General features: G+C 48.6%; 1 protein-coding gene across 3 annotated transcripts in view; it reads right to left on the minus strand.

Moving 5' to 3' along the window:
* Positions 1-12,954, minus strand: part of TTC23 (tetratricopeptide repeat domain 23) — an 83,322-nt gene that overhangs the window by 15,229 nt on the left and 55,139 nt on the right. For all 3 annotated transcript variants that reach the window (XM_032469397.1, XM_006181669.3, XM_014556696.2), the window contains exons 8-9: positions 4,451-4,578; positions 253-402 (exon numbers count right to left, since the gene is read on the minus strand). In XM_032469397.1, the coding sequence (XP_032325288.1) occupies positions 253-402; positions 4,451-4,578 (278 nt within the window). The remainder of the gene's footprint in view (positions 1-252; positions 403-4,450; positions 4,579-12,954) is intronic.

Raw genomic sequence — 12,954 nt, forward strand, 5'->3', positions numbered from 1 at the left:
TGATCAATTACACTAGGTACAAATTTTAAATGATTTGCATAGTAAAAAAAAACTTGAAAATTCACTTAAAAATCTTTGTGCATAAAAGGATTACTATATCTTTTAACCAAAAAGTGTTAGCTGAGATCAACTGCGAAAGTGACATCATCTTCCCTTAACAAGCCACCCGTAAAGTCTCATTTGAAGAGTGTGGTGGAGGGAGAGAAAGCCACCTGCGGGGAAGGCAGGGCGGGTTTTTCTCCGCTTTCATACCTTCTTCAGTTTCTTGTGGGCACCGCTCTGGTTCCCCTGTGCCAGGTCGGCCCTGCCCAGGAGCCGGTATGTCTCGGCCACCTCGGGACTGAGATCTCCAAACACTCCCACTTTGGCTTCCAGGGACTCTCTCAGGAGGGAGGCTGCTCTCTGTGAAAGGAACAAAAATCTGTCTGGTTAAAAAGTTCAAAGGCAGATTGGGATCAGCGCCTCCTGAGAAAGTGATGTAACTGATGTGTATTTTCACTTTTTAGGGGGATGAGTTTGGCTGGAGTGTCTCATGAACTAAGCCTACTTTCCCCATAAAAAGGAGTCAGGAAATAACCTACACGGGGTGGGGGGAGGGAATGGTGCGAACTGTGAAGAGAGAAGGCATAAAGGACCCCTGGAGAAAAGGGCCACCTGGGATGCTGCAGGAATCCCTTGCAGTTGGGTAGTAGGAACAAAAGCTAACGCGTACTGTACTGTGTCCTTCACGCGTCAAAAACTGTGCTAAGAGCTTACGTGTGTGAGCTCATTTAATTCACACTGCCTCCTTCAGGCAAGTACAATTTCAATCCTTGTTTGACAGAGGAGGAAACTGAGGCACAGAGCAGTCAAGAAATTTGCTCAGAGCCAAACAGCTCATCAACCGCAGACTTAGGATCTGAGTTTGGCCGGTAATTTTAATCCTTTCCAGTTGCAGGCCCTCCTCCCTCTGTGCAGGGATGTTCTTATGTAAGTGAAAAACTACAGAGTTTCCTGGCAGTGGATCTAGTTACAGAACATCCAGAACATGTTCCAGGGTTTTCTCTTTCTCACAAGAAACAGTCCAGGAAACCAAAAGCAAAAATTCCAACATGGTGAAAATATTAAATAGATTTGACATGTTGTTTGGTTTATCTGATTGATTTATGGAATAAAAAGCATGAGCTGGTCAGAAACCACTATCTTCTCGTATTAATCTCTTCAGTCAGACACCAAGACACACAGAGGGGAAAATCCTGTTTTTCGGTCTCCCACATTTCTCCTGAAATTCTTCCACGGTCTTCTCCATGAAAGCATGATTACAGTTAGAGAACACAAGTGCCAAATTTAAGAGCCCAATAAAGCAGGAGTCAGTGAAGGAACCTTGCCCACCACAGAGCCGTGAAGCCGTCCTGCTAGCACTGCCCAGACAGAGGCACTAGCAAGGCCTTCACTCATTTGATTGGCAGGAAGATGAATTAGGTGCTGGGGGTGGGACCAGTGAACCACAGTAAAGGCACTGATAAGGCAAGAAACGATTTCTGAGGTCGAAAGATAAATCACTGCAGGGAAGAGGAACTGTGTACATTGTGAAGCATGTGGTCCAGCTCGCTACATGAGGGACCTGCCTGATGCTAAAGCCTGTCATGTCCCTGGTACCATGTCCCCTTCCAGCATCTGTGATGCAAGTGTCGGGTTTTGGCAGCTTTTCCAAGAACACTGGTTGTTGGGCTTGGAGGAGCCAGTGATGGGAAAAACAGCCAGATTCCTTTTCCTAAATGAAGCTCTCGATGCCATTTACAGCCTGACTGGGGAAACTGGACATAGATGTGCATGAACTTGAATGGTACGTCGAGATGGTTACGGAAGAGATGGACGGGGTTTACAGGAGACAGAGACCATCAGTCTCTGAAGTTGCAAAAGCTTAATGGAGAGGAGTGAAGAATAAAGAGGATTTCGGTGGGCTGAGAAGAGGGCCCGGGGACCTGGGAGCACAAGTGTGAGATGGGAGAAGCACATGGCAGGTGTGGGGCCAGGGAGGGGACTCATTTGACAGCAGCAGAGAAAGTAGGAAGGGGGCAGAGGGAGATGGGACAGGAGGCACAGCTCAGCAGGGGGTGGAAGGCCTTCAAGGAGGAGGCTGAGGAGTTTGGATTGTCTTATGGGGAAATAAGAAAGTCAGAGAAGGTTCTCGAGCAGCAGAGTAGCACAACTAGAAAAGTATCTTTACACAGAGCACCTTAACCTGTGGGACAGTGACCTTCATTTACATTTTACTGTAAAAGTCATTTTCATCCCCCAAAGGTCACCTTCCCGTTGGCAAAGGGGTCGAGCCACATGTAGGCTGTGACCACATCTGGGTGGTCTGAGCCCAGCCCTGCCGGCCGACTCGTGCCTGGGACTGTCCGTGGGCCCAGCCCTGCCGGCCGACTCCAGCTAGAACCCACAGGGAGAGGTCTGCAACCAAGGGCGAGCATAGAGCAAGGCTGCCACGTCTGGCTGGACAGGTTGTGTCACACACAAGGAGGCCTGGCAGGAGGACGAGGAGGGCCCTGCACGGGCTGCATCCACCTGAGGTAGAGGCAGCTTTGCCTGTTCTTACAGGGGCACCAGAAGGGCTGGCAGGGGCTGTAGAATGAAAAGAGCCAGTTTGCTAAAATCTCAAAGGAGTCTGCAGGGAGTGAGGTGCATCTTTAGATCCATGCCACTGGTTTGGGTGACCCGGCAAGGGCAGTGAGGTGTAGCATCGGTGACCACAGACACCAGGGCAGGAAGTTGGACAGGAATGGGGAGAGGGCGGATGCCCTGTGGCAGCCTGAGCAGTCAGACGGCCCATCGCCAAGCATCCATCTACCCATCTGCTCATCGCTCCCCTGCCACGAGTAAGAGGGTCCCTGCTCTAGACGGAATTTGGTCTAGTTTGGGGAGAGACAGCAAACGTCCACATATATACTTCCAATGCATTACTGTACTACATTACTATGCTGTATTATTATATCAAGCAGGGTTCTATGATGAAGAATCCTGGGGAGAATGTAATGAAGACTGGGAGAGAGGAGGCAGGCACGCTGGTGAGTCCTGAAGGATGGCTCTGCACCAGCCAGGAGATCAGTGAAGAAGAACCTTCCAAGAGCAGAAAACAAAAGCTAGCACTGCCCAGAAGTGGAGATTAGAAAAGGCCAGTGTGGCCAGAATAGGAGAGGGGGGCAAAAATGAGACTGAAAATGTCAGCAGAATCCAGATCGTGCAAGATACTGGGGGCCATATGGGATTCTAGTTTATCTTAAGGGCATTGAGGAGCTAGAGGAATATTTTACAAATGGAAGTCCACTGATCGGATCAACTTTTTGAAAAGATGACCAGGGCTTCCTTATTCAGGATGGATTAGAAAAGGGCGAGGGTGGAAGAGCAGCTGGAGGACCAGAGTGTGCTGGAGTGGTCCAGGCCAGAGATGACGATGGCAGAGGTGGAGCTGGCAACCAGTGGATGGATTCAAGGTGCATTTTGGAGGTAAAAGTGACTGATGAGCTGCAAGCACCGAGGTGTGATGAGGGCAGGCTTCTGCTCAGACTACTGACCTCCCCATAGAACGCCTGGAGATGTTCCAGAATCTAAGGTCCCTGGAAGGCCTCTCTCTACTTGGTTGGGTGATCCAGGAAAATAGGGAAACTCCATTTGTTACGGTTATGACAGCCCTACTTTGGCTTGAGGAACATGGGTGCATCTAGATGAAAAAATTTGTTCCTTAAGCTCCATCAGTTGAGTGAAGGGTGAAGGATTAAGGGCTAGGAGAGAGCGATCAGGGAGAAGGTCTACACAACATCAGAGAAGATGAAGTTTTTCATCTCAAAGATTCGCTTTGATAGGTGAGAACGGGGGTCGGGGGGAAGCGTACATCTGTACAAATCGAGCCACAGCGTGTGACTTTCTGGTAGCTGTTAGGCTTTGTATGGATCATGTTCCCAAGGGTTTAACTACCAATGAATGTAAACTCTGGGTCTTGTTCCATGTTTACAAGCCACGGAAAACAAGCCTGTAGGATTCCACAGGCACTGAGTGAGCTGTAACTTCTGCAAAGTGCAGTTCTTATTATGTATGTAAATTCCATCCATTACCCAAAATAAGAAGAGAGAATTAGACACACTAACTGCCACCCTCTAGGCCAGCCAGAACCACAGACTGAGATAAGCAGGGTCTGTCCACTGGGTTCTCAAGGTTCTAGTTCTTCAGGATCCTTTGCTGGTGGACATGGCATCTAAGTTCTCATAAGCTTTTTCATTTCCCAAGAGGGAGTATCTGGGAGCTGCCCAAGTGTGCCACCTGGCCTTAATTACCCCTTTCCCTGTGGAGCCTGGCACATGCCTTGCACAGAGTAGATGCTTAAAGGATGCTTGCAGAGTGAAGGGGTAACCCCATGGATATTAACCAGGTAGCTCATGTAAATAACTGGTCAACCGTGGTCTAAACTCACCTCTTGCTGTCCAGTGACTTGTAAAAAATGGCAATAATCATCTTGAATTGAAAGAAATTTGGCTTTTTCCATTCCTTCGGCATCCTTAAGATTAGCCATGCTCTCCTGAAAATACTGCTCAGCCACATCTGAAGAAAAGCATCGTAACAACATCGTAAAAGAAAAATATCGCAGATTTAAAATGGAAACAGAATAACTATGCCTTTAGTGATGGTGAATGACTTGCAAATAAGAAGTATTTGGACAAGAGAACCCAGTGAAGGAAACTCTCTTTTGTTCATCGATCTTACTGTTTTATCAGAAAAGATTTAGTTCTCAGAAAGATATGGCAATTTATTTTCCTTGGTTTTCACACAACTCAGCTCTTGCGGTGATACGGTCAGCAAAGATAACACAAACAGGGAATCTGCTGCCCAGACACGACACATCAGCAAGTTTCAGGCTGATTAACCATTAATTCTTTGTAAAATTCTGGTTGTTCCTCACTGGGGTTAGGACTCTGAGGGTCCACTGACTTTAATGGACTCAGTAATCTTGGAACGTAGAGTGTTAATACTGAAACTCTGGAAAATACGGCTGACGTGCTACTGAGGGAAAAAAAAAAAAAAACCACATTGCAAACACTTAAACATACTGTTATAACATAACAAAATTATTTTTAAATGTTTGCCCATCTTGGAAGCAAGAAAAGGAAAATCTCCGGTATGGAAAATGAGGAAGGAACTAAAAGCCAGAGCAGGAAGTGGAGCAGCAAGCTGAAGCCGAATGGCCCATGAGGGGATAAGAAAAAAGGGGTATTCCACAAGGCATGGGGTTTTATAAGCCTGAGCAGGACAGGAGATGAGGCCTGAGGCCCGTGTGTGGTAGGAAGCTGGAATGGGGCTCCCTACAAAAATCTGGGGTGATGGGCTGATTTCCAGGATGACCCCAAAGGACCTCATCCTTGTATAATGCTCTTCTCTCTGCTGGTGGGTGTAACTCGTAAATACGCTGAGATACTCCTCCCATGATAAGGCTACGTAATACGGCACCGTAGACTGTGAGAAAGTGAGATTATCATTTGATCCTAACCTAATGACATGAGCCCTTTAAAAGCAGAGTTTTCTTCAGTTGGTGGCAGAAAAAGAAAGGTGAGAGATTCAAAGCACAAGAGCGATTTGAAAAGGAGGCTCTCCATTGCTGGGATGTGAGGACCCTGGTATAAGGACCTAAGAGCGGCCCATAGGAGCTGAGAGAGGTCCCTGGCCAGTAGCCAGCAAAAAAATTGGGGACTTTAGTCCTATAACCTCAAAGAACTGAAATCTGCTAATAACAGGAATGAGCTTAGAAAAGGATCGCATGCTCCAGATGAGAATGTCAAGTTGGCTGACAACCTGATTGTAGCCTAAGCAGAGAAGCCAGCCTTACTATGCTGGACTTCTGACCAACAGCACTGTGAATGTAAACTGGGTGTTTAAACAACCATCATTTGTTAAGCTGCAAAAGAAAACCCACATATCCAGGAATTTCTCAAACTGAGGTAAGAGCAACTGCCCTGGTCCAAGGAGAGGCCTCAAGGTTGTCCCTCCACAGGCCGTGGCTAGAAAAAGAGCATCTGAAAGAAACTGGGACACCATACATGGGGCATATGCATGAGTGAGGTCTGAATTTGCACCACCTACTTAGCTTGGAAATTTTGGACCAATTAATTAACGTGGAAACTAGTCTGACACTGGAGAAATTATAGGGTTCCAGCATAGGGGTCACAAACTTATTCTGTGAAAGACTAGATGGTAAGTATTTTTGGCTTTGGGGGCCAAATGGTCTCTGTTGAAGCACGAAAGTAGCCAGAGATGATGTGTGAATGAAGGAGCCTGACTGTGTGCTGAGAAAACTATTTCCAGAAATGGGTCGAGGAACTGGGTTTGGCGCGAGGGTCGTAAGTTTGTTGACCCTGCTGTAGCAGAGGAAGATGTGATGTCTTCCTCCCCCAGAGATGTGGGACTCCTACAGTAGCGCCTGCTGGAGACCACCTCATGGTGACACACCTCAAGCACATAAAGTCTGCTGGGGAAGATTAGGACCCATGTATGGTCTCCCTGCATTTCCACTTGGACATCTCACATGTCCTATGTAGCCCAAATACATATAAGCAAAAAGATACAGTGTTATCTTTTGCTTCTTTGGACATCCTCTGCATTTGGTTACTTCCCCTGCATCCCTTCTAATCTTGTGTCTGGGTTTTCTCCCCATTTTCTTGATTGGGCAGAACAGAGTCTTATCTATTTCAGTATTTTTCCAAAGAGTGGGCCCTAGAGTTAATTTTTCTAATACTGTGATGCGAATGCCTGGTGTTTCCAAAGAGGCCTCCATGAACCCAGTGCTCCAGAATTCAGGGAAAAGCAAGAACGGGGCCAGCCTGTGCGGCAAGGGAGGTGGGGTGTCCCTGGAGGCAGAAGAGTGAGTGGTCAGGAGGGCAGGCTCCAGAGGTCAGCGGCTGCCTGGGCTCGGCTTCCAGCTGTGTGCCTCCCATCATTGGGCTCGGTTTCCTCATCTGAAAGGGGGACCATCATACCAGCTCCTCCACTACAGGGTCGTAGTAAGGAGTAAACGGGTTAACGCACACAAATATCGATGACGTGCCTGACACCTTGTCAGTGCTCAGTACACATGAAACGTTTTAGTTTTAGTTTTGATCAGTGTGGTCCTGGGCCTCCGTCATCCATTCTAGACCCTGGAGCAGGCTCACCGGAAGCAGGGATGGACACAGAGAGGACAGAAACACTATGGAAACAGACAGAGTGGTCAAAAGGTACAGAAGTCTGGGATTACGTGCAGGTAAACAGCTCCACATGCCTCAAAAGCTCTGAGAACACTCCTGAAATTCACAATGAGAAGGATGGGTCTCTAGAATTGACTCAAGTGCATCCCATGTGATCTGTTTTAGGAAGGAGAGCAGGAAACACTGGAGAAACATGTCTGTCAGACCTAGCCAACCTAAAGAAAACTCAGGTCTGAAAATAAGTAAGTTTCATTTATTTGCAACATTTACTTTGCTTAGGATCTAGGCAGTTGTCAGAAGGAAGCAAGAATTCAACTGGAAGGTCTTGGCACTGGCTGGCCCCAGAGCTTGTAGCTAGACAGAAGTCTATTGAACTGGAGTCCCTGTTCCTCTCTTTCAATGGGGGTCTGTCTACTGCCAGACCAGCAGATGGATTTCTAGAGTATTACTCAAATTTTTCTCTTGGTAGGAGAAAATTCTACCACATGGAAAGTGTTACATCTCTTTAACCATAGCTAGGAGAAAACATTACAGATTAAATGTTCAAACTAAGCATTAACTTTGGCTACTTTGATAATCTGATAACAGCAAATGTGGGGATGATGTGGCATTTATTTTGTTGACTCTAAAAGCATTACAGAGATGCACGTTCCATCTCTAAAAATTAACGAGGATATTCAGGAATGGAGTACTGTTGATAGTTTAATCAGCTGTCAAATTGAGGATTAACCAAAGAATGTAACTGAGCCCTTCTTGAAGAGTAGAAATCTTTCCAAGTCTCAGCCCTGTTCCCTTGGAGATGAGCCCTGACTTTATAGACCGGTGGATGTAAGACATGGAAGCAACTTAAATGTCCATCGACAGATGATTGGATAAAGAAGATGTGGTATATATATACAATGGAATACTACTCGGCTGTAAAAAAAAATAGTAAAATAATGCCATTTGCAGCAACATGGATGGACCCTGAAATCATCATTCTAAGTGTAGTAAGCCAGAAAGAGAAAGAAAAATACCATATGATATCACTTTAACGTGGAATCTAAAAAAAAAAAAGACATAAATGAACTTATTTACAAAACAGACTCACAGACATAAAAAACAAACCTATGGTTACCAGGGGAGAAAAGGGGTGGTAAGGGATAAATTGGGAATTCCAGATTTTCAGGTACTAACTACTATATATAAAATAGATAAACAACAAAATCCTACTGTACAGCACAGGGAACTATATTCAGTCTGTTGTAGTAACCTATAATGAAAAAGAATATGAAAAGGAATAGATGTAAGTACATGTATGACTGAAACATTATGCTGCACATCAGAAATTGATACAACATTATAAACTGAATATACTTCAACTAAAAAAAATTTTTTTTAAATTAAAATTAAAGACAGCAGATGTAACAGCTGCCTAGGAAGGGTGTTGGGGACAAGAAGGCAGGGCCTGAGTTTCTGACCCTGGGCTTTGGCAGAAGAAGTGGTGCCATGCTCAGAAAAAGGAGGAGGTCAAAAGGGATGGGGAGCATTTCCCTTCCTTCCTGGATAAGGAGCTGGTCTCCCAGACACAGGTGGACACAGAGGTGCTTCGTATCTTTCAAGCCCCTTTCTTGTAAAGTTCTGCCATCTCTTAGTATTCTTTTCCCTGGCAGTTCCATGCTGACCAACTGCCCCCCACCCCAGTCATCCCATTTAGGCTGGTCCCCTAGACCTGAGTGCCCCATGCTCCTTTCCTTAGTATGGCTGATCTCACAGGGTGCTGGGAGAAAGCAAGCTACTTGGCCTAATTCATACTAGTGTGTAAATGACTCACAACCTCTATCTCAGGGAGGCCTATTCACATTTTCCCAAGAGGATGCTTGTTAGCACAAATGGAAGTGAGGGAGGAAGGAAGAGAGTGGAGGAGGAAGGAATTTGTTACTCAAACTAAGGCTGCATGGCTACTGACCTGGAAGAAAGTTAGGCTTTGTGGTGAGACATCAGAGACGAGCCTTGCCTGGGAATTTGCCCTCTGGGGTCAGCATCTCCTAAAGATGCTGCTTCCCTTCTCCCATTTCAGCATCCTCAGCTTCTCAAAAGGGCCTGGTTTCTCACATTTCTGTTCCTGGGAGGTCTGTAGTCAGTGTGAGGCAAGGCCAGGTAGGGGAGGGCTCTCTGACAGCCGTCGTCATGGGCAAGTTGACCAGAAGTCAGGTATCATGTCAGGACCCTTGTGGGTGAGGACCTAGAGCTTGGAAACAGCAGGCAGTCTAGGGCGTCCACTATGGACACCTTCTCTATGAATTTGAAACCACTTTGATTTTAACTGGGGATATAGGAATACTCCTTTATTCCAAGACCCTGACTTATTTCCCCCCGTCTCTTCAACCCCCTAAATTAGCGTTCTGAACTGTGAACCACATGCTGAGCCTTTGAGGGGAGAGCGAATTTGTTCTAACACCACAGCTGAGAAGCGACCCACTAGTAAGCAGATTCTCTGGGACAAGTGACAACAGGATTTCCAGAAGGACAGGAGGTCACAACCCCTGAGGTGTGATGCCACTTCTTGGCACAGACCTTGTGCCTGAAGCTGTGTGTGAGCTCACCCAGAGCCACCAGTTTCAGGGGTCTTACCAGTGGCGATTACTAACTTAAAAAATCTCTTCTAGAATCCTCAGCAACCTGATGCTGGTGGCCTTGGCAAAAGATGAGGTCATTTACTAAAGCACAAGAGCATGATTGAGCTTGTACGTCTGAGCCCCAGTGGCACAGGTGTCCCAAGGCCATGAATCTCCACTCCCGCAGAATATTGGGGCTGTCTGCAAGCCAGGGTGACCGGGGAGCGTAGCCCCGGGGGCAGGGCAGCTTAACGTCTCTGCGAGGCCCCTTCAAACTCTTTTCCATCTGTATGTTCATATACAGGCAAAAGAAAACAGCACCCCACTCAAAGAGCAAGAGGAATCTGGGGTTATGATTTGCTACCCTGGAGGTCAGGAAGCTTTTCATTAAAATAAATTCCAGTAACCCTGGGCTCATTTTCTTGAGGCTGTGCTCAAGCCAGAGTTGCAACAGTGAGGACAGCTTCCATTATGAGGGAGGCCTGCATGTACAATGTGACAATTATCCTTTGTAACAGTCTTGGGAAACTGTACTCTGTACTAAGTGCAAACACATTAAGGACCCCAGGGAATTTGAAAATGGGAAGTCTCAAATCCCAGCCTCACATTAACCCAGAGGCATGCTATCACCCAGCAGACAAATAGATTGAACCTATTTAGGCCCTGCTGGGAGCTCCCTGAGGCTCTGCATGGGCAGCTGCCCTGAGGCCACCTGCCAGCCTTGGGGAGAGGGGCTGGTTGGGATGGGGAACAGGGTAGTTTAAGGACAGATGAAGCCCAGGACAGGCTGTCTCCTCGCCTCAGTGGTGTGGACCACCTTCAAGAGGAATGCTTTCACAGGGTCCGGGCAAGGCTTCCAGGAGCAGCAGACCTGCTGTTCACTAGCTGTGTGGTCCCCCAGAAGTCCACGGCCATGTCTCGTGGGTAGCTTTGGATCAGTAGGGTGAGGTGAACAAGATGGTGGCAGGCCCGGTGAGGCTCACGGGGAAAGCACACAAGAAGTGCCTGCTCAGTGCCTGGCGCTCACAGGCCCGGGCAGGTCTGTCTCCATGGGGAACAACTTGCTCATAGGTCCTCCCTACTGGGAAGCTGGCCAGGGCCCACCCCACCCCCCATCACTCAGAGTCCCCCAGTAGTGGTCAGGCGTCCAGCGGCCTCGGGCCTGCTGCCACAGTTGGTTGTCTTGGTGAAGTGTATATGATTTCCATAAGCTGCCCTAAAAATATGTTTTGAAGCCAAGTCAGGGTATAAATAACATAGGCTTTTCTGAGAAGTTCTGAATATAAGTTATTAGTCAGCACAAAAGTGAAAAACCAGAGCCTCATAAACGTGGTTACCACAGAGCGCATGCCCGTCACCCCTCCAGGAGAGGAATGAAGATACAGACTGTTCTCAGACACAAAGATGAAAGGCCTTTGTGAACACAGCTCCACAAGGTTTCAGCTCTGCCCCAGGTTGTCCCTCTGTGAAGAGGGACCCACAGCACAGACTCGTGGAGGGAAAGTCCGCCCCTTCTACTCCTCTGCGGGGCCCGAGAGCTGCCAAGCCTGCAGCTCCGAGCTGCCCCCTCCTTCAGGGCTTCCGGGCTCCCTGGAACTCTGGGGGCAGGGCACCCACAGTGCCACCCACTCTCCGGTTCTGGAATGTGGCAAGTGGGCAGCGCCTGGCTTCTGTCTAAGGCCTTGCTTTGCCTCTAATGGGCAGAGTGACCCTGGACACACCTTGGAACCCAGTCCTCTAGGTGGGATATGCCCTAAGGTGCCTTCCAGAGGTTTCTGAGGCAGGGTCCCACTAACTAACAATGGTGGGAAACAGGGTAAGAGGCTGCCCTTTTCTCCTCTGGCCTCACCCTCCGCTCACTCTCCGCAGCTTCCCCTTTCCTATCTGGCCTGTGGGCACAGAGCAGGCATGGATGCCAACCTCTCCGGGGGGAGCTCAGAGGCACCAGGCCCAGGCTGGCTGAGGAAGGGTCTCTCAGGGCTTAGCAGGGTGGGAAGGCTGAGGAGGAAGGAAGATGGAGAGGGAGGAGTGACAGGGAAGGGAGAGAGGCAGTGGATGTGGCCAGCAGTGCTCACCCTCATTTCCACTGCAGGCCTGCACCACACACAGGCCCCACCTGGAGGTCTCAGGTTGGAGGTGGGGCGAGGGAGGCAGCAGGGGCTGCCAAGGAGGGCCCTGGGGAAGGTGACAGCCACCCCGGCGGCCACGTTACCTGTCAGGGGCCCACAGGAGTCGGGTGCGGGTGTGCGCCAGAGGCTGTCTGATTTCCGGTCTCCCTGGGACACACAGGGCCCAAGGAGCAACAGTAACCCCATGAGTGGGGACTGGGCTGGGTGGGGTGGGGCAGGGCTCAGCACGGGGGCAAGCTGAGAAGCAGGCCACAGGAGGGAGAGTCGAGGAGAGGGATGATGTGTAGGGTGAAGAGGAGGCTGCATCCAGATACAGTGCCTACGTTCAGAAACTCACGAATCTCATATCTACTGCGTAAAACATAGGGAAGAGGCCGGGACAAGTGGGGGCCTTAGAGACAAACATTTGTGCAGAGGGGATTATATCTTAGGAGTACGTCCCTCGCCTGTGAGTCTGTCTGTAGAGCCAGGGATCCCACCCCCTGCCCTCAAGGTGAAGGCCTGTTTTCTCCTGCTGTCTCCAGAGCTGCAGGGCTCCCTGGCCTAATGGAGCCCAGGCCACACGGGGCCACTTCCAAACAAGGCCGCCCATGCTCAGTGGGCTCTGCCTCTCAAAGGTTTACACTGAAATGTACTTGGCTTCAGCCCATTGCATTTTCATATCCTTTAGGAGAAGAGTTATAAACACAAGGCCAGTGTCCTGACACTTAGCGGGGTTGGGAGAGCTGTTAATACCAAGTTTGTCTATGGCTGCTCTGGGAAGCTGGCCAGGCTCAGGTTAGTGACATTCCGCAAGCCTGAATCGGGAGTCCTTATGCAATCACAATCCTTCGTGACTTCTAGGGCAGTTTTGTCTGCATAAGGAATGCAGGAAGGCACAGAGCGAAGGGATTAGCTTGAGTGTGGAGCCTGAAACATACTGGCTTCTTGGCCAGTAGCGTTGTGTTTGTCAGAGGGCAATGCCTTCAATGGGCATCCAGCAGGCAGGCTATGGAGAATCCCCTAATGAGAAATTTT

Source organism: Camelus ferus, chromosome 27, assembly GCF_009834535.1.
Source record: "Camelus ferus isolate YT-003-E chromosome 27, BCGSAC_Cfer_1.0, whole genome shotgun sequence".
Taxonomy (NCBI): domain Eukaryota; kingdom Metazoa; phylum Chordata; class Mammalia; order Artiodactyla; family Camelidae; genus Camelus; species Camelus ferus.